The sequence below is a fragment of the Phacochoerus africanus genome, chromosome 10 (assembly GCF_016906955.1).
Source record: "Phacochoerus africanus isolate WHEZ1 chromosome 10, ROS_Pafr_v1, whole genome shotgun sequence".
NCBI lineage: Eukaryota > Metazoa > Chordata > Mammalia > Artiodactyla > Suidae > Phacochoerus > Phacochoerus africanus.
The window spans coordinates 43,985,878-44,013,829 of NC_062553.1; the positions used below are offsets into that span (position 1 = coordinate 43,985,878).

General features: G+C 43.1%; 1 protein-coding gene across 1 annotated transcript; it reads right to left on the minus strand.

The window, feature by feature from the left end:
- Positions 1 to 2,915: 2,915 nt before the first annotated feature.
- Positions 2,916 to 27,655, minus strand: LOC125137405 (tripartite motif-containing protein 75-like). The gene is made up of 5 exons (XM_047798105.1): positions 26,359 to 27,655; positions 5,143 to 5,213; positions 4,731 to 4,830; positions 4,188 to 4,275; positions 2,916 to 3,060 (listed from the first exon to the last, which is right to left on the minus strand). The coding sequence occupies exons 1-5, from the start codon at positions 27,653 to 27,655 to the stop codon at positions 2,916 to 2,918; spliced, it is 1,701 nt and encodes a 566-aa protein (XP_047654061.1).
- Between the last annotated feature and the right edge of the window lie 297 nt (positions 27,656 to 27,952).

Here is a 27,952-nt window from a genome sequence, read left to right on the forward strand (position 1 = left end):
AAAAAGGAGAAAGAAATGAAGTTGTCATGATGCTATTATCATTTGAAATAAAATCTCCAAATTAGCAGTACAGAAATACATCACAGATACAGATCTATGCTTAATAAAATGTTACCACACATGCCCTAGTTCAGCACCATGTACTCTGCCACACACTTTCCCACGTTGCACACTCTGATCCCCCTGAGGTGAAAAACAACCACCCCTTCAGTGGACTCCATTCCAGTGCAGGCCCCTCGGCCTAGAGAGCATCGGGGGTCCCGGAAGCTGCTGCTGGTCATCCCTCTTCCCAAGTCCCACCTCACACTTTGGGGCTCATGCTCATCTGCAGTGGTCACTCTTCTTGTTTACTTGTGAATTTTTCTGGGATCCTAAAGCCCTTCCCCAGGGAACTCTCTTATCTGCAGTCCCTGTGGTACCTTGGGCTTTTCTGCCGTCATTTCTGGATGATGCAGAGCCTGGAAGTCCTTGTCTTCTCCTTAGAATGTGAGCGCAAACCAGGACGGTCTTACTGAGTTTTGTAGCCAAGGTGCTAGCCCAGTATCCGCCTGGTGTACGGAATGATTTAAATTGTCTTCTTCATTCATTTCTGCTAATTTTTTTTTGTCTTTTTGCCATTTCTTGGGCCGCTTCCATGGCATATGGAGGTTCCCAGGCTAGGGGTTGATTCGGAGCTGTAGCCACTGGCCTACACCAGAGCCACAGCAACACGGGATCCAAGCTGCGTCTGCAACCTACACCACAGCTCATGGCAATGCCGGATCCTTAACCCACTGAGCAAAGGCAGGGACCGAACCCGCAACCTCATGGTTCCTAGTCAGATTCATTAACCACTGAGCCACGACGGGAACTCCCATTTCTGCTAATTCTGAGAGTTTCACTTTCTTCTATTGTTTGAAATGTTCATTACAGAGTTTAGATGTTGGTGATCATACAAACATCCCATCAGAACCTGAATATTCCAACTTTTCTAACTATTCCTTTTTCTGTAAACCAAGGTTCATTCATAAACCTTAGAAAATGACCATGGATACAAACTGAATTTAAAAATAAAGGAGAATAAGCCATCTACCACCAGTATTTTCCTGAAGGAAAACAGCTAAAGGCAAAAATTGTTGCTGAACATAGAGACAGATCTCCACAGAAGGCAATGGCTTTGAGTCATACTTATTAAAAAGGAAGGAAAAATAAGTACAGAATAAAAAGACAGGAAAGAAGAAAAGAAGGGAGGGAGGAGAAATCAGGAAACTTGGACACAATCTGAACTTTTAAAAACTTTTGGCTCTAGTTTGTCATTTTGGGGCTTCAATGGTAATGGCTCCAGGTGACAAAACAGTCACCTTGTCCTCAGCAGGAAACCTTCAGAACGCTCTGCAATGGCCATATCTGAAGGAAACTGACATTTGCCCTTCATAAGTATGATGTGGTCAATAAATACATCCCTGGGCAAAAGGTTATGTGAAGCTTAAGAAGTTTTAAATCAAATATGAATTATTTGGCTAAATTAAAAAAAAACCTTTGGCAGATACTTAATGAAAAATATTCCCTCCCTCATTTTATGCTTTGAACTAGAAGTCTTTCTGAGACAGCATTTAAAGATGCCCAAAGCAAATTAATAGATTAAAAGGACATGGTAGGAAAATTGAAAAAAAAATGCCATTTACTCATAAAAATGCTTCTTTTTATTTGGAGAATTAGATATGTTTAATATTCATATATAAGTTGATACGACATTTTATTCACCATAATTTTTAAAAACAATGCAAAACTTTTAAAATTTTTTTGTCTTGTTTTGGGCTGCACCTGTAGCATATGGAGGTTGCCAGGCTAGGGGTCAAATAGGAGCTGCAGCTGCTGGCCTACACCACAGCCAAAGCAACAGCAATGACAGATCTGAACCTCAAATGGGAACTTCACCACAACTCATGGATCCTTAACCCACTGAGCGAGGCCAGGGATCAAACCCGCATCCTCTTGGATACTAGTTGGGTCCTCACCACTGAGCCACAACAGGAACTCCTCTTTTCTTTTTTTTTTAGGGTTAAAAAAAAAAGGTTAAAATCTGTTTTTATTTTTTTCTTTCAGACAAACTTAAAGCCACAAAAGACTCCTTTCCTATCCCTGAACTTATTGATCCAATGACAGTCCAGTCAATATGAAATACACGGCAATGTCTTGAAAAAGGGCCAAAGGAAAGTTAAAGCCTGAAGTCTTCTCTAAGTATTTCAGCTGCTGCCAGTAGCAGCGCTACTGCTGTCACAGCAGCAGTGGTTGGCCTAACACTGGTGCAAGTGATCCTCAAGTCTTATTTCTGGAGAATGGAAACCCACAGGAGGTGCAAAGAAAATTCCTTATGGGGACCTTGGTCCTATAGCGAGGAAATTCACTAGAAAGGCTCCAAGGGCCAAGGTCACTTGGTACCACACATGCATGTAAGATCCACCTGGCCTCAGTGGAGAAAACACTAACCAGGAGAAAGAATGTCTTCACTCACCAGGATAAAGTGGGAAAAACTCATTTGATCAAAGCCCCACTTTAAACAGCTTGTCATGTCAGACTTCCTCTCTAAAACACCAAATGATTACTGGCTGCTAAGGAGGATGCAAGGAGAGTTGCTCAGAGATGTTTAAACTGTACCTTTGATCCTGGAATAAACCAAGCAGTGCAATAATTTCAAATGTGCAAACAGACCTTCCCCTTGAGTTAGAAAGGCTCTACAAAGTGCCCTTTAAACACTCCACGGGTCCTGCTTATTAAACGTCCAAGCAGGTGAGAACCAAGTTCACGTTTCCAACAGCAATTGTAGACTGTTACTTGGCAAAGCTGCAGTTCGCTGGGACAGCTTGTCAGGCAGGCATTCAGTCTTAAGAGCAGGCAGTCAGTCTTAAATTACTCGGGCTCCTCTAGAGTTGCTGTCAAATCCCACTTGGCTGAGAGCTGAGGTCAGAAGACGTGAGGGCCAATAGCCGCCTGCTAAGCAGTGCATTGTGGCGCTTCAGGTAGAGGATGATGTCCCCCTGCTTCTCCACAATCTCCTCCAGGAGATTCATAATCTCCCGCCTGCACAGAAGCAAAGTGGCCACGGCTTACATGTGTTCACCAGTCTCTTCCCAAATGGATCGCCACTAGTGTTTTCTTTTTTTTTCTTTTTTTTTACTTTTTAGGGCCGTACCTTCAACATATGGCAGCTTACAGGCTAGGGGTCAAATTGGAGGTGTGGCTGCCACCCTACACCACAGCCACAGCAACATGGGATCTGAGCTGCATCTGCAACCTATACCACAGCTCACAGCAATGCCAGATCCTTAACACACTGAGCAGGGCCAGGGATTGAACTCAAATCCTCACGGATACTAGTCAGATTCGTTTCCATTGCCTCAAGGGGAACTCCCCTATTAGTTTTCAATACAGCATGTTGTATTATTGTATTTGCTACTTTTTTTTCCCCTTCCTCCCTTGCTTGCTTGCTTGCTTTTTTTTTTTTTTTGGCCATGCCTATGGCACATGGAAGTTTCTGGGCCTGGGATCAAACCCACACTACAGCAGTCACTTGAGCCACAGCAGGGACAACGCTGAATCCTTAATCCGCTGAGCTATCACGGAACTCCTGTTACTTTTTTTTTTAGATGTTTTAAGCCAAGGCAATATCCCCAAATGAGATTCTTTCAATAGAACTGGTTTCAGCACAGCCAAGAGATGTAAACAAATCAAACATAATTCTAAACAAATTCTAACCCATGCAGAGTCCTAAACTCCAAGCATGAGCATTATCTTCAGATTTCCAGAAGGAAAGACTTTTAATTCTTTCTCTAATCATTTGCTCGGCACTTACCTGAATCCTGTCTCTGAGGTCATATTGATGGGGTAAGCACAGATTTTTTTCTTCTTCTTCTAGTACATCAGGCTGTGGCTTGGCTTTATTCAATTTTTGAATTTTCACTAAAATAATGTCATTATTGTCAGGTTATTCAATCATGATAGATTTTCTATTTCCATTTTTGCCAATTACATTAGTAATTAGCCATTCTTTTCAAATAAGTGAACGTGCAAAAAAAAAAAAAAGGCTTCATAAAGGGAATTAAAAAATCTGTAAAATGTGCTGAAAGGAAATGGAAATTCTGGTGTGGAAAGGCTGGAGAGGAGTCAGGAAAGAGCTGGCAATGCTCCCTGCCCAGAACAGAAGACACCTGGAGTAGCTGGGACTTTGGTGACCTGAAGGCCGCAGATGAACTTGAAGCCCCAAATCCAACATGACTATCCTTGGAGACAGGACCACTGGTGAAGACATTACAGCAAAAACAAAGTATTGGGAGCAGGGGGTGTTAACCTGATGGAAGAGACACCAGAAGTGTCCCTGCACAAAGCAAAGGCCACAAAAGGGCATAGTGAGAGGCAACTTGACTTCAACTGAAAAATAAAAAGCCTCTGGGAGTTCCCGTCATGGCTCAGTGGTTAATGAATCCAACTAGGAACCATGAGGTTGCAGGTTTGATCCCTGGACTTGCTCAGTGGGTTAAGGATCTGGCGTTATAGTGACCTGTGGTGTAGGTCACAGACGCAGCTGGGATCCCGCATTGATGTGGCTCTGGTATACAACAGTGGCTACGGCTCCCATTTGACCCCTAGCCTGGGAACTTCCATATGCTGCGGGAGCAGCCCAAGAAAAGGCAAAAAGACCAAAAATAAAAATAAAATAAAAAATAAAAATAAAAAGGCTCTGTGACTCTTACCTGTGTACAGGAGCAAGCCTGTCAAGGAACAGAGCAGCTCCAGGGCCAGGGCGACCTGAATGAGGTCCAGGTACAGGGTGCTGGGCTCCGGGAAGGAGTGCTGGAGGCAGAGCAGGAGGAGGAGAGCAGTGCTGCCTGCAGGGGGCGGGGGGGTGCACCAGTGGGTGTCAGGGGGCCCACACTCCCGCAGCAGGGGCACCACCACCAAAAGGGCAAAGGCTGAGAATGAAGATCAAACACAAACCAACAACATGGCTAAGAGCAAACGATGCCCCCATAACACAAATAGGTAAGAATCTGGGCTTAAAAACCAAGTATTGAGTTTCTAGGAGGACCCAGTGGCCCTCTCTGCTGGTGCAGCACCATCAAGGACTCAGGGAAGATCCAGATGAACCCAGGACTCGCTGCTGACCTTGGGCTGCTGATCAAACACCTCTGCTCCTCCTCTGAAAGATGGTGTGACAGCACCTTCCCACAGGACTGCTGTGAGGAGTAAATGAGGTAGTGTATGCAAAATACTCAGAATGGTGCCTGGTTTGTAAGTAGTCAATAATTATGAGCTGTCTCCCCCTGCTCAGAATAGCCATTGCTCACTGTTGAAGACCATTTTAAACTCATTCTGAATTTTTCCTTTTTTTTTTTTTTTTTTTTGCGACACCTGCAGCATGAAGAAATTCTGGGCCAGGATCCAACGCATACCACAGCAGTGACAATGCTAGATCCTTAACCTGCTGAGTCACGAGGGAGCGCCTTCATTTCTGTACTTTTATTGTAAAGGTTGCCTAGGTGCAGAAGTCATTTTTGTAGGATTTCCTAAAACTTAACATACTTATCTAGGTCTGATCACGGTTGGAAGGGATGCTCATTTGATTTACCTTCTACTTCTTGGTAGAAAAGTGATGATTGACAGCAAAGAGCCCTGTTTAATTTTTTTTAAAATTACTTAATTGAGAGTTCCCATTGTGGAGTAGTGGAAACAAATCCAACTAAGAAAAATGATGTTTTGGATTTGATCCCTGGCCTCACTCAGTGGGTTAAGGATCCGGCGTTGCCGAAAGCTGTGGTGTAGGTTGCAGACGTGGCTTGGATCCCTTGTTGCTGTGGCTCTGGCGTAGGCCAGCAGCAATAGCTCTGATTAGACCCCTAGCCTGGGAACCTCCATATTCCACAGGTGTGGCCCCATAAAGACAAAAGACAATAACTAACTACCTACCTAACTAAATAAATTACTTAATTTTTTGGTTGTACCCATAGCATATTGAAGTTCCTGGGGCTAGGGATCAAACCCATGCTGCAGTTGCCACTTTTGCCACAATTGTGGCAATGCTAACAACTTAACCCACTAGGGAACTAATGAGCCCTGTTTAAATTGATCTTGGAAGGACAGCAGTGAGTGATAGCTTGAAGTGAGATCTTAACTCTCTGCTCAGGAATTGAACCTGAGCTCAATTTATAAATTACTTTTGTGTACAAGACAAATATAACTGACAATATTGAGGGAGAGGAAAAAGCTAGGGGAAAACCTCCCTAGCTTAGAATGTGAACACAGTTTCCAGAGGACTTTTTTTTTTTTTTTTTTTTTCCGCTTTTTAGGGTCGCACCTGTGGCACATGGAGATTCCCAGGCTAGGGGTCTAATGGGAGCTGTAGCCACCAGCCTATGTCACAGCCACAGCAATGCGGGTTCCGAGCTACGTCTGCAACCTACACCACAGCTCACGGCAACGCCAGATCCTTAACCCACAGAGCAAGGCCAGGGATTGAACCTGCAACGTCATGGTTCCTAGTCAGGTCCTTTCCACTGTGCCATGATGGGAACTCCTCCAGAGGATTTTTGATGCCCTGAGCATAGCCTGTGTCAGCAGGGTGTCAGGTCACACATTGAACTATCAGGTTGGAGACAGAGGCTGCTGAAGTATACAGGCCCCTGAATGGCAGCAGCTGGAGACATGATGAAAGCACACTCCTCCTAAGCCCCAGGATGCCCTGCCCAGCACTGTGTCTCAGTTCAGACAGCCATCAAGAGATGGCGCTGCTTTGGGTCACTGCTGCAGCCTCCTTATGGCTTTGCTTGACACGAATGCACTCTCCAGCCAAGGCCCACCCATCTTCCCAATCTCACAGGTCTCAGCTGGCTCTCCCCTCGGGGTCTGGCCCTGGCTGAGCTCTCTAGCCTCCCCTTCACCATTGTCCACTGAGCAGTGTTTCTTACAGGATAACAAGGATGAGGTGGGCTTGTTTTCAAATTGTTTTATAACAAAGACATAAGCCTGTTTTGTGTACTATTCCATTTGCCATGTAAAAAATGTTCTCAGAGTTAATGGGATACTTACTATCCATAAAAACCCTGGGAAGAAGCCAGTTCCTGTGCGTGGGGGAGATAGTACAGTGTGAGGTGCAGGGGCTCTGAGAGGCTAGGCTCCCAGGCAGGACCTGCCACCTCTTGTAAGTGAAACCCAGCAGGACCCAGTGGGGCTCCTGGGCACAAAACCCTTTCTGTGTCCCCCACTGATTGTTTTAGGGAGGAAGCTTCAGCTTCCACAGCTTTCCCTGAGTTCCAAAGGGCAGGTTTAGCCAGTTGCTAATCAGGACAGGGAGGGGATGCAGAGACAAGGCATCCCAGAGGCAGGGTCCTAGTTCCTCCTTAAGGAACACACTCAACAGTACCTTTGAGCTCTACTGCAAAACGAAACCCCCACCAAATGGAAGCCAGAGAAGAGGACCACCAGAACTGGGGCCAGGAAACACCAACCTCGAAGAATACAAGCTTGTGCCTTCCCTGATCCTTATCCGTGGCCCTATTTTCTACTTCTAAACTATGAAACTACCTCCTATTCTCTCCCAAGGGAGGGCACAGTCTTTAGGGTATTAGCCTGCTGTGGCTTCCTTTGCCTGACAAAGCAATAAAGCTGTTTTTTTCCTCCTACACCCAAAACTCTGTCTCCACGTTGCTAAGGCTGAGTTCCAGCAACACAAGGTCCATAACTAAAACTTTGCCTCACACCAGCCCCAGACACTCCTCCTCTGTAAAACTGCAGAAATAAACCCAAACAAGCCCTGTTGGAGGAGAAAATGAACAATTCCTAAGTAGGTGTTCAATAAATGGCAGCAAGTATCAACATTATTACAATAACAATGGTTTTACGGAATCCATCACAACTTCTCCAAGCAGGCCCCAGGGCAGACTTACAGTCACTACCCAGGCTCTGCTCCACCCACTGAGCCCGGGAGCAAGGGCACAGCCACAGCAGGACTTGAGCAGTGTTTCTGCTGAGGGGTCTGTAGGTCTCCATCTCCCTGACCTCGGGGCCCTGCAACTCCTCCCAGGACCCGCTCTTGTAAGTAACCTTACAGAGCTGACTTTCTAGTAAATCCTTCACACTGTCCCTGGTCCATCCTCTATCCCTGGGTTCACCTTTTCAGACCCAGGGAGGAGTCTTCCTGTGCACATCTGACAGGTTGAAGCTCGCTGCTTTTCAGTGAAGGGTCAAGTTTTCATTTTAATGAGAAGAACAAGTACATATGCTACTTGCTACATAGGCAATGTCAGACTTCGAGATGCATTTCAATCTAAGGAAAGAGAACACATATATACATATTTTCCACTTAAGCGGAAGGAAAGTAAAGCCCCCTCTCCCATCTCCACAAAACAAGGCAAAATTGATTTATTTTTTCTGCAGAGAATATCAAGGATCATGATGAAGCTAAACAATACTCAGCAATACTAGCACAAGCAGAAAAAGAAAGGGGACACCATTCAGATTAGCTGGAAGTTCTATGTCCTCATGGATGGATCTGTTTTTTTTTTTTTTTCTTCAAATAAGAAGAAATAAAATAAAATAAAGAAAATGGAAACAAAGTAAACATCTGCCCCAATCTCTTGGATTCTCTGGATATTTACATGAGCAACATAAATGTGATGCCATCTGTGATAAAACTAAGGGGTTTGGCTGTTTAGAAACAGACTGAGATTAAGGGTTACATGTTGATATAGAATCTGAAAGTCAGAATTGAGATAAAGATCGGACAATCTCTTGGTGAGCCTCAAAAATACTATTTCCATGAGTTCCTGTTTTGGCTCAGTGGGTTAAGGACCCAAAGTTGCATTCATGAGGTTGCAGATTGGACCCCTGGCCTTGCTCACAGGGTTAAGGATCTGGTGTTGTCGCAAACTATGGCATACATCACAGAAGAGGCTCAGAACTTGTGTTGCCCTGGCTGTGACACAAGCCGGCAGCTGCCAGTCCCATTGGACCTGTGGCCTGGGAACTTCCATATCCTCAGGTGTGGCTGTAAGAAAGAAAAGGAAAGGAAAGAAAGGAGGAGTTCCTGTCATGGCACAGTGGTTAATGGATCCGACTAAGAACCATGAGGTTGCCGGTTCGATCCCTGACCTTGCTCAGTGGGTCGAGGATCCTGCGTTGCCATGAGCTGTGGTGTAGGCTGCAGACACAGCTCGGATCCTAAGTTGCTGTGGCTGTGGTGTAGGCCGGCAGCTACAGCTCTGATTGGACCCCTAGCCTGGGAACCTCCATATGCCACAGAAGCGGCCCTAGAAAAGGCAAAAAGACAAAAAAAAAAGAAAGAAAGAAAGAAAAGAAAAATACTATTCCAGACCTTCACTGGAGAAACCAAACATTATTTTGTTTAGTACATAAATAGGCTTCTGCTTCTTTTTTCTGTGTGTGTGGGGGGGGGGGGTAAGAGAGGTTATAGAGTCACCTCTGGCCAAAAACCAAGTACTGCACAATAGCAGGAGTACATAAGACTTCAATGGGAGCAATAAAGGCCTCTGGAGATGCATCAAGACCAGCCATCCCACTGCAGTGCTTCTCTCTTACTCTCCACCAGGCCCCCTTGCCACATGAGAACCTCAGTGATTAGATGAACTAGCAGCCTGTCCTTTAAGTAAATGCTCTACCACATCACAGAAAAAACATTCAATTCTATGGAGCTGTTTTTGTAGTGAAAATTTAATTACTATTTGGTTTCAAAATGTTCAAAGATTTATTCTGGACTCAAACTGAAAAAAGGATATTTTTGGAGTTCCCGTTGTGGCTCAGTAGTTAATGCATCTGACTAGGAACCATGAGGTTGCGGATTCGATCCCCTGCCTCGCTCAGTGGGTTAAGGATCCGAAGTTGCTGTGAGTTGTGGTGTAGGTCACAGACATGGCTGGAGTCTGGCGTTGCTGTGGCTGTGGTGTAGGCCAGTGGCTACAGCTCCGATTAGACCCCTAGCCTGGGAACTGCCATATGCTGGGGTGCGGCCCTAGAAAAATACAAAAAAAAAAAAGAAAAAGAAAGAAAAAAAGGATATTTTTAAAAGGTAGAAACTCTGACAACAAGGAAAATCACCTAAACAAGTTCAATTTAATTTCACTAAGCCTTTAAAATATCTGCAGCACTAAGAAAAGCAGGCACTTACACATTCTAAGTTCTGGATGTGTTCTGACTTTCAGGGCCCCGTGTGACTCCTGGGCACACAAGCCTTTCTGTGCCCTCCATTTCTTATTTTCAGGGAATAAGCTCTAGCCTCCGTAACCTTCTCTGAGATCCAAAGGGCAATTGCTAATCAGGGAAGGGAGGGGATGCAGAGACCAGAGGACAAGGAGGAGCAGTCAAGAGACAATGGTGCAGCCTTGGGGCAGAGTCCTGGTTCCTCCTAAAGGAATATACATAACAACACTTCTATTTTTAAGTCCTCACTCATGGGATATGGAGGTTCCCAGTCTAGGGGTCCAGTTAGAGCTGTAGCCATTGGCCTATGTCATAGCCACAGCAACACAGGATCTGAGCTGTGTCTGCAACCTACACCACAGCTCATGGCAATGCTGGATCCTTAACCCAACGAGCAAGGCCAGGGATTAAACCTGTGTCCTCATGGATGCTAGTCAGATTTGTTTCCACTGAGCCTTGAAGGGCCCTTCCATAACCTTTGAGCCTTTCTATGGAATCAAACCCCCCAACAAATGGAAGAAGTACTTGATGAAGTGGTCTCATTCCTGGAAGAAGGAGAGCCACCAGAACCAGTCCTGGGGCCACTAACCACCAGGTTTGAAAGATAATACAAACTGGCCTCTAGCCTTATCCTTATGTACAGCTCTATTTTCCACCAAACTATAAATCCACCTCCTAATCTCCCCCAAGGGGGACAGAGTCTTTAAGGCGTTAGCCTGCTGTCGCCCCTTTGCCTGGCAAAGCAATAAAAGCTATCTTTTTCTCCTTCACCCCAAACTCTGTCTCCATATTTCTATTTGGCACTGGTGGACAGAGACCAAGTTTTGGCAACAACTTTGCGTTCATATGCTCTTTTTCATGTTTTCTTTTTCTTTTTCTGTCTTTTTATTTTATTTTATTTTTTAAAATTGTAATCAATTGTTATTTCCCCAATGCATTTTTTTTTCCTACTGTACAGCATGGTGACCCTGTTACACATATATGTACACATTCTTTTTTCTCACATTATCATGTTTTCTGTTTTAGATAATGCACCTTATTATGTACAAACTCTCTTACTGCAAGAAAAGCAGGGAGCATCATTTAAAATAAAATAATTCAGAGTTCCCATCGTGGCGCAGTGGTTAAGGAATCCGACTAGGAACCATGAGGTTGAGGGTTCAATCCCTGCCCTTGCTCAGTGGGTTAACGATCCGGCGTTGCCGTGAGCTGTGGTGTAGGTTGCAGATATGGCTTGGATCCTGCGTTGCTGTGGCTCTGGCGTAGGCTGGCGGCTACAGCTCTGATTAGACCCCTAGCCTGGGAACCTCCATATGCTGTGGGAGCGGCCCAAAGAAATAGCAAAAAGACAAAAATAAATGAATAAATAAATAATTCCCTCATCTTCTGCAAGTATCAAAAAGCAATAGCTTTCCATCTCCTTGCGATCCAACTCCTTGAGATGAACAAGCCTGCTGGCGCCCAAAGGAGAGAAGACCCACATTTCACACAGGGACCATCACAAGGAAGGGGAACAGAAGATACCACCCCCAGAATGTGCTTCTTGGTGGCATCAGGATTATTTTAAGTTGATTATTTTTAGGAAATCATAGACACAGATGAAGCTCTGAAAAACGAGTAGGAGTTACATTTCATGGAAGACATTTATATTTATAAGGGAAATCTGTATGTGTTAGGGTGTGCCCCTTGTTGTACTAGGAAAAGAAGGATGACTTGAAATTTCTAGAAACTCTTATCACTCAAACAAAAGACAGGGCCTTAAATCTATGTAAAAATCTTACTCTTTTTCTCCTTCTTTTTATGGGGCGACAGCAGATCCTCAACACACTGAATGAGGTCAGGGATTGAGTCTGCATCCTCACAGACTCTGTGCTGTGTTCTTAACCTGATGAGCCACAATAGCAACTCCAACAACCTTACTCTTGTTTACTGTGCTTTTCCTGAAAACCTCCCATAACTAGCAGCCCCCTTCATCTTTCTTGATCTTTAGCTAGAGATGTTATATAAGGGGACAGTGTAGGCCATTTCAGAGAGTTGCTCAATTTTCTTGAGTCTCTCCCATGTGTACAGGAGGTACACATGTTATTGAACTTCTATTAGCTTTTCTCCTATTAATCTCTCTTTTATTAGAGTGGAACCTCAGCCAAGAGCCTAGAACGGTAGCAGGAATATTATTTTCCCTTCCCCAAAATAACAGACACAGATTTCAAAGGAAAATAGAAGAAAAGCTTCAAGACACTAAGGGGATTCGAATTTTAGTGGCCATATCATTGTTACAAAAAGAAGAGAATATATTTGATTATAAAATCAAACTTAAGCTTTCCCATCGTGGCTCAGTGGCTGGCCAACCCGACTAGCATGCATGAAGATGCGGGTTTGATCCCTGGCTCTGCTCAGGGAGTTAAGGACCCAGTGTTGCTGTGAGCTGTGGTGTAGGTCATAGATGTGGCTTGGATCCTGCATTGCTGTGGCATAGGCTGGCAGCTGCGGCTCCAATTGTACCCTTAGCCTTGGAAATTCTGTGTGCTGTGGGTTTGGTCCTAAAAAGACAAAAAGACAAAAAAAAAAAGACTTAACAGAAATTTCTATTGTGGCTCAGTGATAATGAAACTGACTAGGATCCATGAGGATGTAGGTTCAATCCCTGGTCTTACTCAGTGGGTTAAGGATATAGTGTTGCCATGAGCTGTGGCATAGATCACAGACAAGCCTGGGATCTGACATTGCTGTAGCTGTGGTGTAGGCCAGCAGCTGCAGCTCCAATTTGACCTCTAGCCTGGGAACTTCCATATGGAGTAGGTATGGCCCTAAAAAGAAAAGACAAAAAGAAAAAGAAAAAGAAAAAGAAACCAAAAGTATTAAAATGCTCCAGCCTAACATGGAGTTTTCACTCATAATCTCTTCCTATATAGATTCTGAGAGGCTTTGAATCTTATGTGAACATAAGATCTAAGAGTCCCAATAAAAAGGTCAGTGTAACTCAGAATAAGTCCAAACTGGCCCTATCCTCTTTTTAACAAGATACCAAGTTGTTTTTCACAGACAGCCGAATGAAACCGCAGGTCATGCAGCTGAAGCATGCCCAGAGGAGAAAGTTTTGACCTCGTATAACACCTGGAATTGGTATTTCCATTGATTTCTAGGAACCAAAGGACATAGACACAGCAGGAACCTGAATGCTAGAACGCTTTCAGAAGAGAAGGGTCTGCTGTCCAGTAGATCTGGTGTTGAAGCCCCTTTCCCTACTTTACTGTAAAGGACCCTGTTGCAAAGCCCTCCAAGGGAAACTGCCTGCACACCAGCCGTTCTCCTTTAACTCATAAAAGATGACGAAACCCCAGATCAGGAGAAAAATTTGTCACTCTAAAATGTGAGTCTTTGGCAAATTATTTTATAGTGATTCTTTTCTTTCTTTCTTTGTTTTTTTTTTTTTGGCTACATTCACGTCATGCAGAAATTCCCGATAGAGGGATTGAACACTTGCCATGGCAGCCACCCAGGCCCTTGCAGTGACAACACTAGGTACTTAACCAACAGTACCATAAGGGAACTTCCTCTACTTTCTTTTTTTTTTTGCCTTTTCTAGGGATGCTTCCTGTGGCACATGGAAGTTCCCAGGCTAGGGGTCTAATCGGAGTTGTAGATGCTGGCCTACGCCAGAGCCACAGCAATGCGGGATCTGAGCCTCATCTTTGACCTACACCACAGCTCATGGCAACGCCGGATCCTCAACCCACTGAGCAAGGCCAGGGATCGAACCCGCAACCACATGGTTCCCAGTCTGATTCGTTAACCACTGAGCCATGACAGGAACTCCATCTTTCTACTTTTTGGCTGCACTTATGACATATGGAAGACAGAAGTTCCCAGTCTATCGATCAAATCCAAGCTAAGCTGTGACATAAGCCACAGCTGTGGAAACACCAGAACTTTAACCCACTTCGCCATAGCAGGAGCCCCTCTAGTTCTCTTAATTAGGCCTTTCAGTACGGAAATGTGGTCTGAGAAGGTAGCAATGTTGGTTCACAGCTGCTCCTGGATGTTGATCTTCTTCTAGACCAGCCTAACCAGGATGTCCTCCTGCTCATGGTTTGCAGCCGGGCTCAGCTGCCCAAACTCTGAGATCATCGCCAGAGAAAATGAAGCCAAGCTAAGTATCTTTCATGGTTGTGAGAACAGTTGTTCCCTCAAATCACTAGTTGCTGTGGATGAGAACATATTTCTTCCTAAAATCCTCTGAGTTTATTTCAGGTGGTCCTACCCATTGCCAGCCAAACACCGAGTATCCTCTCTTAACCCCAGTCTTTTATTCCCCTGAATTTGCTATTGAGCCCCATCTACCCCCACATACTTGGGAACAAAATCCCACATCCCATCTCCTTAACATCAACATCAGCTATGCCTATGGAAAGGGCACAGGCTATGGGACAGATATTTGTACCTCATGCAAATTAGAACCCAGCCTTGGTCATCTATCCAAGTAACTTGGGGGGATTTGTTTTATATCCTGAATGTGTCACACCCAAATATGTCATCTTCGCATACAGCATATTTAGAGCTGAAGGCAATTGAGAAGCAGCAGGCTCAAGAAAATCCATTTACCTCCCCTAACTGCTAATAAATCATAAAATTCACCATTTGTGGGTGAAATCTGTAATTATAAATTATGCTTACATAAATTATAAATTATCAGAAAGGGGGCCTGTAGCAAGAAGAGTGCTATGGCCAGATGTGAAATAAAATTCATATGTATAGAAAGATATGAAAAACTTTTTTTTCCCAGCCGCACCTGCAGCACATAGAAGTTCCTAGGCTAGGGGTTGAATTGGAGCTGCAGCTTCAGGCCTATGCCACAGTCATGGTGACGCCAAATTTGAGCTACATCTGTGATCTACACTATAGCTTGCAGCAACAGCTGGATCTTTAACCTGCTGAGTGAGGTCAGGAATCGAACCCACATCCTCATGGAGACTACAGTGGGTTCCTAAAAAGCTGAGCCACAGTGGGAACTCTGGACTTGAAAAATGTTAAACATTAAACATTTTCTCTGCCCTTTGGCCTCCTCTCTCCCCTCTACTGTGCATTGTGTATCTATTATGTATCAACCAAACCTCCCCATTGCAGAAATACCTGCTTAACCATAACGAGCATCATTCTCTCAGCATCGACAAAATAAATCTTTAAAAGATAACATACCTTTTTGATCTTGTAAAGGGGTACAATGGCCTACCACTTTGTACTTACAGATCTGGATTGTGCAGAATGTCAATAAGACATCATTTTTTTTTTGTCTTTTTGCCTTTTCTAGGGCATATGGAGGTTCCCAGGCTAGGGGTCGAATCGGAACTATAGCCACTGGCCTACGCCAGAGCCACAGCAACGAAGGATCTGAGCCGCATCTGCAACCTACACCACAACTCACGGCAACGCTGGATCCTTAACCCACTGAGCAAGGCCAGCGATCAAACCTGAAACTTCATGGTTCCTAGTCAGATTTGTTAACCACTGCGCCACGATGGGAACTCCAATAAGACATCATTTAATGTACAGCCCTTTGTCTCAAAAACTTGTATAACTGTGCTTTGGCTTCTAACCATCAGAACAGTTCTTGAAGCTTTCAAGATGCTGTTCCTGAATTAAAATCCTCAATTTGGCTTGAATAAAATTTTCCATTCTTTCATAGATATACTGATTCATTTTTTTTGTTGACACAGAGATCACTTTTTTACTTGACGCATCTGCATGGCAGGGCAAACTTTGTTTACCAAACATTTCCTCTTCTCATTTTCCAGGGAACTGGCTCCTTACTCCCAGAAGCCCAGGCCCTGATCCCTTGTCTTAGCTCAGAATGGGAGAATGTCTCAGTTGCCTGATGCATTTGGAATTTTCATGACATTTCTGCGCCTAAAATTTAATTAATTTTTTTTCTTTTATGTCATTTTGATTCCTATACCAACTATAGAACCTGGCAAGGTGTCAATTCTAGGTCCAAACCATACCCCTGTTCTCAGATAACCCAGGAATATTCTTCCCACTCTTTCTAATCCCCTCCCTTTTACATCAATCCTTCTATATATTTGATATCTCCGCCCAAATTAGGTTGAGGTATTGACTTGCAAAGTAGGATCTGCTTATCCATTCTTTGGCCATTGGATAAAACTTGTGCTGTTCCAGGCTCAGCATTGGTTTTGTTATTGACTGCTTGAATCCAATCAGAATAAGAGCCTCCTTGGCCTGGATATGGAATCTCAGCCCAGGCTAGAACCCTGGCAAGGGTCCAGGTGACCAAGTTGGTAATAATTGGAGGCTATGCCTAGGTTACATGCAAATATGATGCTATTTCATATAAGGGACTTGAGCATCCATGGATATTGGCATGGTGGGGGAGGGCCTTCCTGGAAACGCTCTCCCATAGATACCTAGGGACTACTGTATTCCTAATGGCTCAGAGTTCACATTAGCCACATTTTGTTTTCCTTTCCTCACCCTTGCTCTGTATAGAGGAGGGTATATTACTTCCCTTCTACCCTCCTGGATTGTTGACTAAGACGCCCCTGTAATAAAGATAGACTAACAAGAGAAAACCTAAAAGAAGTTTGATAACATGTATACCTCTTATATACATAGGAGAGACACAGGGAAACTGAGTAAACACCATCTTCAAGAGTTACCTCTGTGGCTTAGTGGGTTGAGAACCTGACTAATATTCATGAGGATGGAGGTTCAATCCCTGGCCTCACTCAGTGGGTTAAGGATCCAGAATTGCCTTGAGCAGTGGTGTAGGTCGCAGATGCTGCTCAGATCCTGTATTGCTGTGGCTGTGGTGTAGGCCAGCAGCTATAGCTTCAATTCGACTCCTAGCTTGGGAACTTCCATGTGCTGTAGGTGCAGCCCTGAAAAGAAAAAAATATATATATTTTTTATGAAGATTTTATATATATATTTTATATTTTAATATATTTAAAAATCTTCAGCTAAAGACAAAAGAAATATGTTGGGAAGGATGTGTCAGTTGCAGGAGGTTGTTTTGTTTTGTTTTGTTTGTTTTGTTGTCTTTTTTTGCCTTTTGTAGGGCCGCTCCCAAGGCATATGGAGGTTCCGGGGCTAGGGGTCTAATCGGAGCTGTAGCCACTGGCCTGCGCCAGAGCCACAGCAATGCCAGATCCAAGCCGCGTCTGTGACCTACACCACAGCTCACGGCAACGCTGGATTCTTAACCCACTGAGTGAGGCCAGGGATCGAACCTGCAACCTCATGGTTCCTAGTTGGATTTGTTTCCTCTGTGCCACAATGGGAACTCAAGTTACAGGAAGTTTTTGGGAAAAGCACAGAAAACATGGGTAAGGTTCTTATGCATATTTTTCAGTCTCTGCCTTTTCCATTGATAACTGTGTCTAGAGGCTAGTCATCCTTCTCTTCCTAGCACAGGAGAGAAACAGCCTCTAAGTATAATTCTTTCTAAATAAAAATTTCCCTCACAAAAGGGCAACTTCTACTGTTTTTAGAGATTCTCTCGCAGGAGCAGACTTTCAAAAAAATTGGCTCCCCAAATCCTTATGTCAAAGGGGCACATTTTTTTTCTTTTAAAAAATGTTTCTTTATAGTTGATTTACCTTGTTCCATCAATTTCTGCTGTACAGCAAAGTGACCCAGTCATAAATCCATACACATTGTCTTTCTCATTTTGTCTTTCATCATCACAAGTAATTAGACATAGTTCCCTGCTCTATACAGTTGGACATCTTTCTTACACATTCTTTTTTTTTTTTTGTCTTTTTGCCTTTTCTAGGGCCGCTCCTGCGGCATATGGAGGTTCACAGGCTAGGGGTCGAATCGGAGCTATAGCTGCTGACTCATGCCAGAGCCACAGCAACGTGCGATCTGAGCCGTGTCTGCAACCCACACCATAGCTCATGGCAATGTGAGATCCTTAACCCAATGAGCAAGGCCAGGGATCGAACCTGCAACCTCATGTTTCCTAGTTGGATTCATTAACCACTGAGCCACGACAGGAACTCCCATCATTGCTTACACATTCTAAATGTAATAGTTTGCATCTCCTAACCTCAACGTCCCAGTTCATCCCACAAACTCCTTATTTCCCTTGGCAACCATAAGGCTATTCTCTATGTCCATGAATTTGTTTCTGTTCTGTGGGTAGGTTCATTTGTGCCATATTTTATTTATTGTATTTATGTATTTATTTATTTTGCTTTTTAGGACTGTACCTGCATCATATTGAGGTTCCCAGGCTAAGAGTCCAATTGGCTTACAGCAATGCAGAATCTGAGCCACATCTGAGACCTACACCACAGCTCACGGCAATGCCAGATCCTTAATCCACTGAGAAAGGTCAGGGATTGAGCCCACAACATTGTGGTTCCTTGTTGGATTATTTCCACTCCGCCACAATGGGAACTCTGAAATTAGACTTTTGACAGTTACATCATTTGCAACTATTCTCTCCCATTCCCTAAGTTAATTATTATTTTTTTTTATGGTTTCCTTTGTTGCACAAAAACTTGTCAGTTTGGTTAGGTCCCATTTGTTTATTTTTGTTTTTATTTCTATTGCCTTGGGAAACTTACCTAAGAAAACATGTGTATGGCTGATGTCAGAGAATATTTTACCTGTGTTCTCTTCTAGGGGTTTTATGGTGTCTTTTCTTATGTTCAAGTCTTTAAGTCATTTTGAGTTTATTTTTGCACATGACGTGAGGGTGTGTTCTACTTTCATTGATTTAAAAGCAGCTGTTGTAAAAACAAGAATGAATAATGCAGAAAAACGAATTAGTGATGTGGAAGATAGAATAATGGAAAGCACCCAAACAGGACAGCAGCCAGAAAACCAAATGAAAAAACATGAAAGCAATATAAGAGACCTATGGGTTAATATAAAGCGGGCCAATCTACACATGATAGGAATTCCAGAAGGAGTAGAAAAAGATAAGGGGATGGAAAACATATTTGAAGAAGTTTTCGCTGAAAACTTCCCAAATCTAAAGGATACTGGAGTTCCCATCATGGCGCAGTGGGAGTTTCCGTTGTGGCTCAGTGGTTAATGAATCCGACTAGGAACCATGAGGTTGCGGGTTCGGTCCCTGCCCTTGCTCAGTGGGTTAAGGATCTGGTGTTGCCGTGAGCTGCAGTGTAGGTTGCAGATGTGGCTTGGATCCGATGTTGCTGTGGCTCTGGCGTAGGCCGGTGGCTATAGCTCTGATTAGACCCCTAGCCTGGGAACCTCCATATGTCGTGGGAGCGGCCCAAGAAATAGCAAAAAGATAAAAATAAAATAAAACAAAATAAAATAAAGGATACTGATTTCAAGATACAGGAAGCACAGAGGGCTCCAAACAAGCTGAACCCAAATAGACCCACACCAAGACACATTATAATAAAAATGGCAAATTTAATGATAAAGAGAGGATCTTAAAAGCAGCAAGAGAAAAGCAAAATGTTACCTATAAGGTAACCCCCATAAGGTAATCAGCTTATTTCTCTACAGAAACTCTACAGGCCAAGAGGGAATGGCAAGAAATATTTAAAGTACTTAAAGGAAAAAATATGCAACCTAGAATACTCTATCCATCAAGAATATCATTTAAAATAGAAGGGGAAATAAATTTTTTCCACCAAACAAAAGCTAAAAGTATACAGCAATACAAAACCCAAGCTAAAAGAAATATTGAAATGGCTTCTCTAAACCAAAAAGGAAGGAAAGAGGGAAAAAAAAGAGGAAGAACTAGAATTGAGGAAACCACAATCAGAGAGCAGTCACTCAAATAAGCTAGCATACAGATTTAACCATGAACATGTTTAACACAAAATAAAATTAAAAAGAAAAAAAGAGACATCAAAATCATCAAATGTGGGCAAGGGAAGTAAGGAAATAAATAGACTCTTTAAAAATTTTTTTTCTTTTCTTTTCTTTCTCTCTCTCTTTTTTCTCTTCTTAATTTTAGTATAGTAATGATGTGTTTGAACCTGCAGGTCTATCAGGCTAAAACAAACAATTATAGGAAGAGGTTAGCATTCTTTAAAAACAGGGCAACCACAAATCAAAACCAAACATTGCATTCACAAAAAATGAAAAGAAAAACATTCAAGCGGAAAATAATTGGAGACCATCCAACCAAAAAAAGAAAGGAAGAATGGAGAATCATAGAATCAACTGGAACACAAGGTTTAAATTGGGAATAAATAATCATCTATCAATTATCACCTTAAATGTCAATGGACGGAATGCTCCAATCAAAAGACACAGAGTGGCTGAGTGGATAAAAAGGCAAAAACCTTCAATGTGCTGCCTACAAGAAACTCACCTTAGGACAAAGGACACATATAGATTGAAAGTGAAGGGGTGGGAAAAATATTTCATGCCAATAGGAAAGCAGGAGTTGTAATACTCATATCAGTCAAAATAGACTTTAAAACAAAAGACATAAAGAAAGACACTATTTAATGATTAAGGGATCTATTTAAGAAGAGGATATTACGATCGTCAACATATATGCCACAAATACAGGAGCACCCAGATACATACAACAAATATTAACAGATATAAAGGGAGAAATTGATGGGAATACAATCATATTAGGAGACTTTAATACCCCACTCACATCAATGGACAGGTCCTCTAGACAGAAAACCAACAAAGCAACAGAGATCCTAAAGGAAACAATAGAAAAGTTAGACTTAATTGACACGTTCAGGACACTACATCCAAAAAAATCAGAATACACATTCTTCTCAAGTGCTCATGGAACATTCTCAAGAATCGACCACATATTGGGACACAAAGCTAACCTCAACAAATTTAGGAGCATAGAAATTATCTCAAGTATTTCTCTGACCACAATGACATGAAATTAGAAACCAACCATGGGAAAAGGAAAGAGAAAAAACCTACTGCATGGAGACTAAACAACATGCTACTAAAAAACCAATGGGTCAATGAGGAAATCAAGAAGGAAATTAAAAACTACCTTGAAACAAATGATAATGAAGACACAACCGCTCAAAATCTATGGGATGCTGCGAAAGCAGTGCTCAGAGGGAAATTTATACCAATACAGGCCTTTCTCAAAAAAGAAGAAAGATCCCAAATTGACAACTTAACCCTCCACCTAAATGAATTAGAAAAAGAAGAACAAAAAAGTCCTAAAGTCAGCAGAAGGAAGGAAATTATAAAGATCAAAGAGGAAATCGACAAAATAGAGATTCAAAAAGCAATAGAGAAAATTATTAAAACCAAGAGCTGGTTCTTTGAAAAGGTAAACAAAATTGACAAACCCCTAGCTAGACTCAAAGAAGAGGAGAGAAAGAACCCAAATAAACAAAATTAGAAATGAAAAAGGAGAAATCACAATGGATATGGCAGAAATACAAAAAAACCATAAGAGAATACTATGAACAACTATATGCCAACAAATTCGACAATCTGGAAGAAATGGACAATTTTCTAGAATCTTATAGCCTGCCAAAACTGAATCAAGAAGAAACAGACCAACTGAACAGACTGATCACTAGAAATGAAGTTGAATCTGTCATAAAAACACTCCCTACAAATAAAAGCCCAGGATCAGATGGCTTCACAGGTGAATTCTACCAAACATGTAAAGAGGATCTGGTGCCCATCCTCCTTAAACTTTTTCAAAAAGTTGAAGAAGAAGGAACACTCCCAAAGACATTCTATGATGTCACCATCACCCTAATTCCAAAATCAGACAAAGATACCACCAAAAAAGAAAACTATCGGCCAATATCTTTGATGAACACAGACACAAAAATTCTCAACAAAATTTTACCCAACCAAATTCAACAAATTTATACACCATGACCAGGTAGGGTTCATCCCAGGTTCACAAGGATGGTTCAACATATGCAAATCAATCAACGTCATATACCACTTTAACAAAAGAAAAGTAAAAAATCATATGATCATCTCAATAGATGCAGAAAAAGCATTTGACAAAGTCCAACATCCATTCATGATCAAAACTCTCGCCAAGGTGGGTATAGAGGGAACATTCCTGAACATAATAAAAGCCATTTATGATAAACCCACAGCAAATATAATACTCAGTGGGGAAAAACTGAAAGCCTTCTCACTCAAATCTGGAACAAGACCAGGATGCCCACTCTCACCACTGCTATTCAACAGTTTTGGAAGCCCTAGCTACAGAAATTAGACAGACAAAAGAAATAAAAGACATCCAAAAAGGAAGAGAAGAGATTAAACTGTCACTGTATGCAGACGACATGATACTATACATAGAAAACCCTAAGGACTCAACCCCAAAATTACTTGAACTGATTAATAAATTCAGCAAAGTAGCCTTATATAAGATTAACATTCAGAAAGCAGTTGCATTTCTGTATACCAGCAATGAAATATTAGAAAAGGAATACAAAAATACAATACCTTTCAAAATTGCACCTCAAAAAGTCAAATACTTTGGAATACACCTGACCAAGGAGGTAAAGGACTTATATGCTGAGAACTATAAAACTTTAATCAAAGAAATTAAAGAAGATGTAAAGAAATGGAAAGATAATTCATGTTCATGGATTGGAAAAATCAATATGGTAAAAATGGCCACACTACCCAAAGCAATCTACAGATTCTATGCAATCCCTATCAATTTACCCATGACAGTTTTCACCGAACTAGAACAAACAATCCTAAAATTTATATGGAACCACAAAAGACCCAGAATTGCCAAAGCAATGCTGAGAAACAAAAACCAAGCAGGGGGCATAACTCTCCCAGACTTCAAGCAATATTACAAAGCCACAGTCATCAAAACAGTGTGGTACTGGTATCAAAACAGACAGACAGACAAATGGAACAGAATAGAGAACCCAGAAATAAAGCCTGACACCTATAGTCAACTGATCTTTGACAAAGGAGGCAAGAGCATAATATGGGAAGAAGAAAGTTTATTCAGCAAGCATTGCTGAGAAACATGGACAGCTGCATGCAAAGAAATGAAATTAGAATACACTCTCACTTCATGCACAAAAATAAACTCAAAATGGCTGAAAGTCTTAAATATATGACAGGACACCATCAAACTCCTGGAAGAAAACATAGGCAAAACACTCTCTGACATCAACATCATGAATATTTTCTCAGGTCAGTCTCCCAGTGCAACAGAAATAAGAGCAAAAATAAACCCATGGGACCTAATCAAACTGACAAGCTTTTGCACAGCAAAGGAAACCAAAAAGAAAACAAAAAGACAACTTACAGAGTGGGAGAAAATAGTTTCATGTGATGCAATGGACAAGGGCTTACTCTCTAGAATATACAAGCAAATTATACAACTCAACAGCAAAAAAGCCAATCACCCAATGGAAAAATGGGCAAAAGACCTGAATAGACTGTTCTCCAAGGTGAACAACAAGATGGCCAACAAGCACATGAAAAAATGCTCAACATCGCTGATTATAAGATAAATGCAAATCAAAACTACCATGAGATACCACCTCACACCAGTCAGAATGGCCATGATTAATAAGGCCACAAATAACAAGTGTGGAGGGGGTGTGGGGAAAAGGGAACACTCCTGCACTGTTGGTGGGAATGTAAGCTGGTATAGCTACTATGGAGAACAGTATGGAGATACCTTAGAAATCCATACATAAAACTACTATATGACCCAGCAATCCCACTCTTGGGCATACATCAAGACAAAACTTTCCTTAAAAAAGACACATGCACCTGCATGTTCATTGCAGCACTATTCACAATAGCCAAGACATGGAAACAACCCAAATGTCCATTGATAGATGATTGAATTAGGAAGATGTGGTATATATACACAATGGAATACTACTTAGCCATAAAAAAGAATGACATAATGCCATTTACAGCAACATGGATGGAACTAGAGACTCTCATACTGAGTGAAATAAGTCAGAAAAACAAAGACAAATACCATATGATATCACTTATAACTAGAACCTATAACAGCACAAGTGAACATTTCCACAGAAAAGAAAATCATGGACTTGGAGAATAGACTTGTGGCTACCTGGGGGGAGAGGGAGGGAGTGGGAGGGATCAGGAGCATGGGGTTATTGGATGCAAACTATTGCTCTTGGAATGGATTTACAATGAGATCCTGCTGTGTAGCATTGAGAATTATGTCTAGATAAGTATATCCCAACAGAACAAAGGGAGGAAAAAAATGTATACATGTAAGTGTAACTTGGTCCCCATGTTGTATGGAGGGAAAAAAAATAAAAGCAACTGTCCATCTTTCCCAGGACAACTTGCTGAAAAGACTCTTTTTCCCATTTTACATTCTTTCCACCTTTGTTGAAGATTGACCATAGGTTTCTTGGTTTATTTCTGGGTTCTCTATTCTGTTCCATTGCTCTCTATGTCTTTTTGTACATGATGGAGTTCTCAGGACAGGGATCATATCAGAGCCAGAGTTAAAACCTAAGCCATAGCTGTGGCAATACCAAGTCTCTAAACCACTGTGCTGGGCTGGGGATTGAAGCCATGTCTTAGTGCTCCCAAAATGCCTCTGATCCCATTGCGCCACAGCAAGAATTCCTTTTTAACTAATTTCCATTTTTTTTGGTCTTTTTTCCTTTTCTAGGGCCGCTTCCCACAGCATATGGAGATTCCCAGGCTAGGGGTCTAATCGGAGCTGTAGCCACCGGCCTACACCAGAGCCACAGCAACTCGGGATCTGAGTGTGTCTGCAACCTACACCACAGCTCATGGCAACGCCAGATCCTTAACCCACTGAGCAAGGCCAGGGATCAAAACCACAACCTCATGGTTCTTAGTCGGATACATTAACCACTGTGCCACGATGGAAATTCCTCCAATTTTTTTTAAATTAGTGACTGGTCATATTACATTTGTCCCCACCCTCATTTAACCTTGATTAGTACTTGAAAGGCCCACCTTCAAGTACAGTTTGAGATGGGAAATATTCAGCTCACAACCATAACTGATGAATTTTATCAAATGATTTTTCTTTAATCCATTGATATAATCTCGAGATTTCTTTTCTTTTCTTTCTTTTTTTTTTTTTTTTTTTTGCTTTTTAGGGCCTCACCTGAGGCATTTGGGGGTTCCTAGGCTAGGGTTGAATCAGAGCTGTAGCTGCCTGCCTATACAATAGCCACAGCAACACCAGATCTGAGCCAAGTCTGCAACCTACACCATATCTCATGGTAACATTGGATCTTTAATCCACTGAGCAAGGTCAGGGATTGAACCCCTGTCCTCAAGGATACTAGTCAGGTTTGTTAACCACTGAGCCATGATGGGAAATCCTAGTCTCTGATCTTTTATCTGACTTTTCCCCCTATTTTTAAGAGGGCACATCAGCAGCATGTGGGAAGTTTCTGGTCCAGGCTTCTGGGACCTATGCAACAGCTGTGGCAGTGGTGGGATACTTAACCCATTGCATTATAGTGGGAACTCTGGTCTCTAGCTTTTTAGAATATATGCATTATTGGTTGTGAAAATATGCATAGACCTCAAATAACAGGTCAGAATTTAATGTAGATGCACCATTGGTGATGAGAAAAACCCACTCCTGCATAAATGGCAGTAAATCTGCCTGACCTTTGCCCTGGAGGGAGAGTGGGCAGTATCCAAACCTGCCTGTGCTCTGGATGGAGATACCACCTCCATCTTGCAAGGCTTTTTTTTTGGTAAAAAACATCCTGGGAAACAGTCTGGAGCAGTCAGTTCCTTGCTTTGGGCACCTCTGGAAAAGCAAGAGGCCCACAGAAAACTGTCCTCTCCCCAGAGCTGTGTCTTCCCACTTGGAACGTGTAAAGTGCTTATAAAACAGGTCAATGTATAGATAAAGGAAAATGCGGGTGTCCACACCTTTACTGAAGCCATGCAATGAGTTTTATAGGCACCGACATAAGAATTTCACAAACATTTTAGAGTTTATCTCCCTGTCCCTCTTAGTTCCCACAGTATCTCTACTGCTGCTGAAATACTACCACCACCATCACCAAAACAGAAAAGAAAAAAAAGAAATGAGAACTTTATTCGTGGCTTTAAGTCAAGTGAGAATTAAATTAAAAAAAAAAGTTCTCTGTGCAAGATGTACTGACATCTATAAACATTCCTCCTACTGTCCATAAACTTCAGGAAGGAAAGGAGGCAAAGTCACTGACGCACCTTCGTGTTCTATTACTGCGCTGAGCGTACGAGGTCGAGAATCACATCCCACACAGAAGTAGGGCTTGAGGACCCCAGAAAAGCTATCAGTGAAAGAGTGGATGTGGGATCTGTCCTTCAAATTGTAGAAAGAAATCACTCCCAACTCGTAGTCCAGATACACGCCAATCCCGCAGGGATCCTCCTTAAGCTCCAGGGGGACGATGCCTTCGGGCCCCCAAGCCTGGTAATCCCCCCTGTGCTGTCCCACTGTCCAGTAGCAGCTCTGTCCCTCCATGTGCCTGGAACGTGCCCTGGGGGCGGTGTCCATGCAGATGCCCACGGCCCACGTGGCTCCATCCACTCTCACTTCCCAGTAACGCCTGCCATACCCAAAGCCCACAGAGCCCAGCACCGCAGGCTCCAACCTGAATCTCCCAGCTTTCAGAACCATCTGCCTCATCCTCATGAACGTTGCAGACTTTCTATCTTCTGACACTAACAGGTTGGGATGTGCGGTCTCAGGGTCCAGGATCACATCCTCTGTAAACTTCTGAACGATTTTCTGCAGAACCGAGTACTGCGGAGAGAAACTGCAGCTCTGCTTTCTCATCTCCTGCAGGAGGCCCCACAGCTCCCAGATGTGACCCGAGAAAGCAGCAATGTTGGTGACCAGCTGCTCATGGATGTTGTGTTCCTCCTGGACCAGCCTGGCCAGGACCAACTCCTGCTCATGGTCCACAGCCCGACTCATCTGCCTGACCTCTGAGGCCAGCTCCAGCTGTCGATGCTGCACCTGCTCCTGAAGCTCCAGTAGCTTTATATCCTGCATGGCCAGAAGGCCCTGAGTTTCAGCCACCTGCCTCTTCAAAGGCTCCACATAACTGCTCACCTTCTGCAGGTGGTCAGCAGCCTCAGCCACAGACCTCATTACATGACCCTGGTGACTAGGGGTCTGTGCACACAAGGGACACAGCACCTCCAGGTCATTCTCACAGAAGAGGCTCAGGACCTGGTTGTGCCACTCACACAGGTGAGGCTGCTGGCTCATCTTGCTGCTGCTCCTGCTGCTGTGGAGCAGCCTGGCCACCTCGATCATCCTGCCCAGCTGGGTGTTGCTCCTCACATGCGGCTCCAGGCATGGATGGCGGCACATGGGACAAGGGAATGTGTCCTCCAGCTCAGCCCAGGACCGCTGGATGCAACGGCGGCAGAAGTTGTGCCCACATTGGATGGTGACAGGGTCATGAAGGCTGTCCAGACAGATGGGACACTTGGCTTCTGCCTGGAGGCCAGCCAGGGCTGCGGCCACTGCCATTGGGGCTGCACTGAGCTGGGTTTCTCAGAGGCTGGGCTGCAGGGTCTCTGCCCTGGGCTGCAGGTGCACCTTTGGGGTCCTTCCTCTTTGGAAGCTGGCAGGCAGGTAGGTGTCCAGAGAGGCTTCCTTCACTCCTGCAGATGATCACAACACAGCTGGGTGACACATTTGCCCTAAGCAGCTCCAAGGTTGAAGCCAAAGTCAGCAACTCTCTTGGTCAGCAAGTAGACACAACTCCAAGTGCCTTTTCCTTCCTGTGGATTGGAAAATAAACCTTGTGAAAAGGCTGCCCTGTGT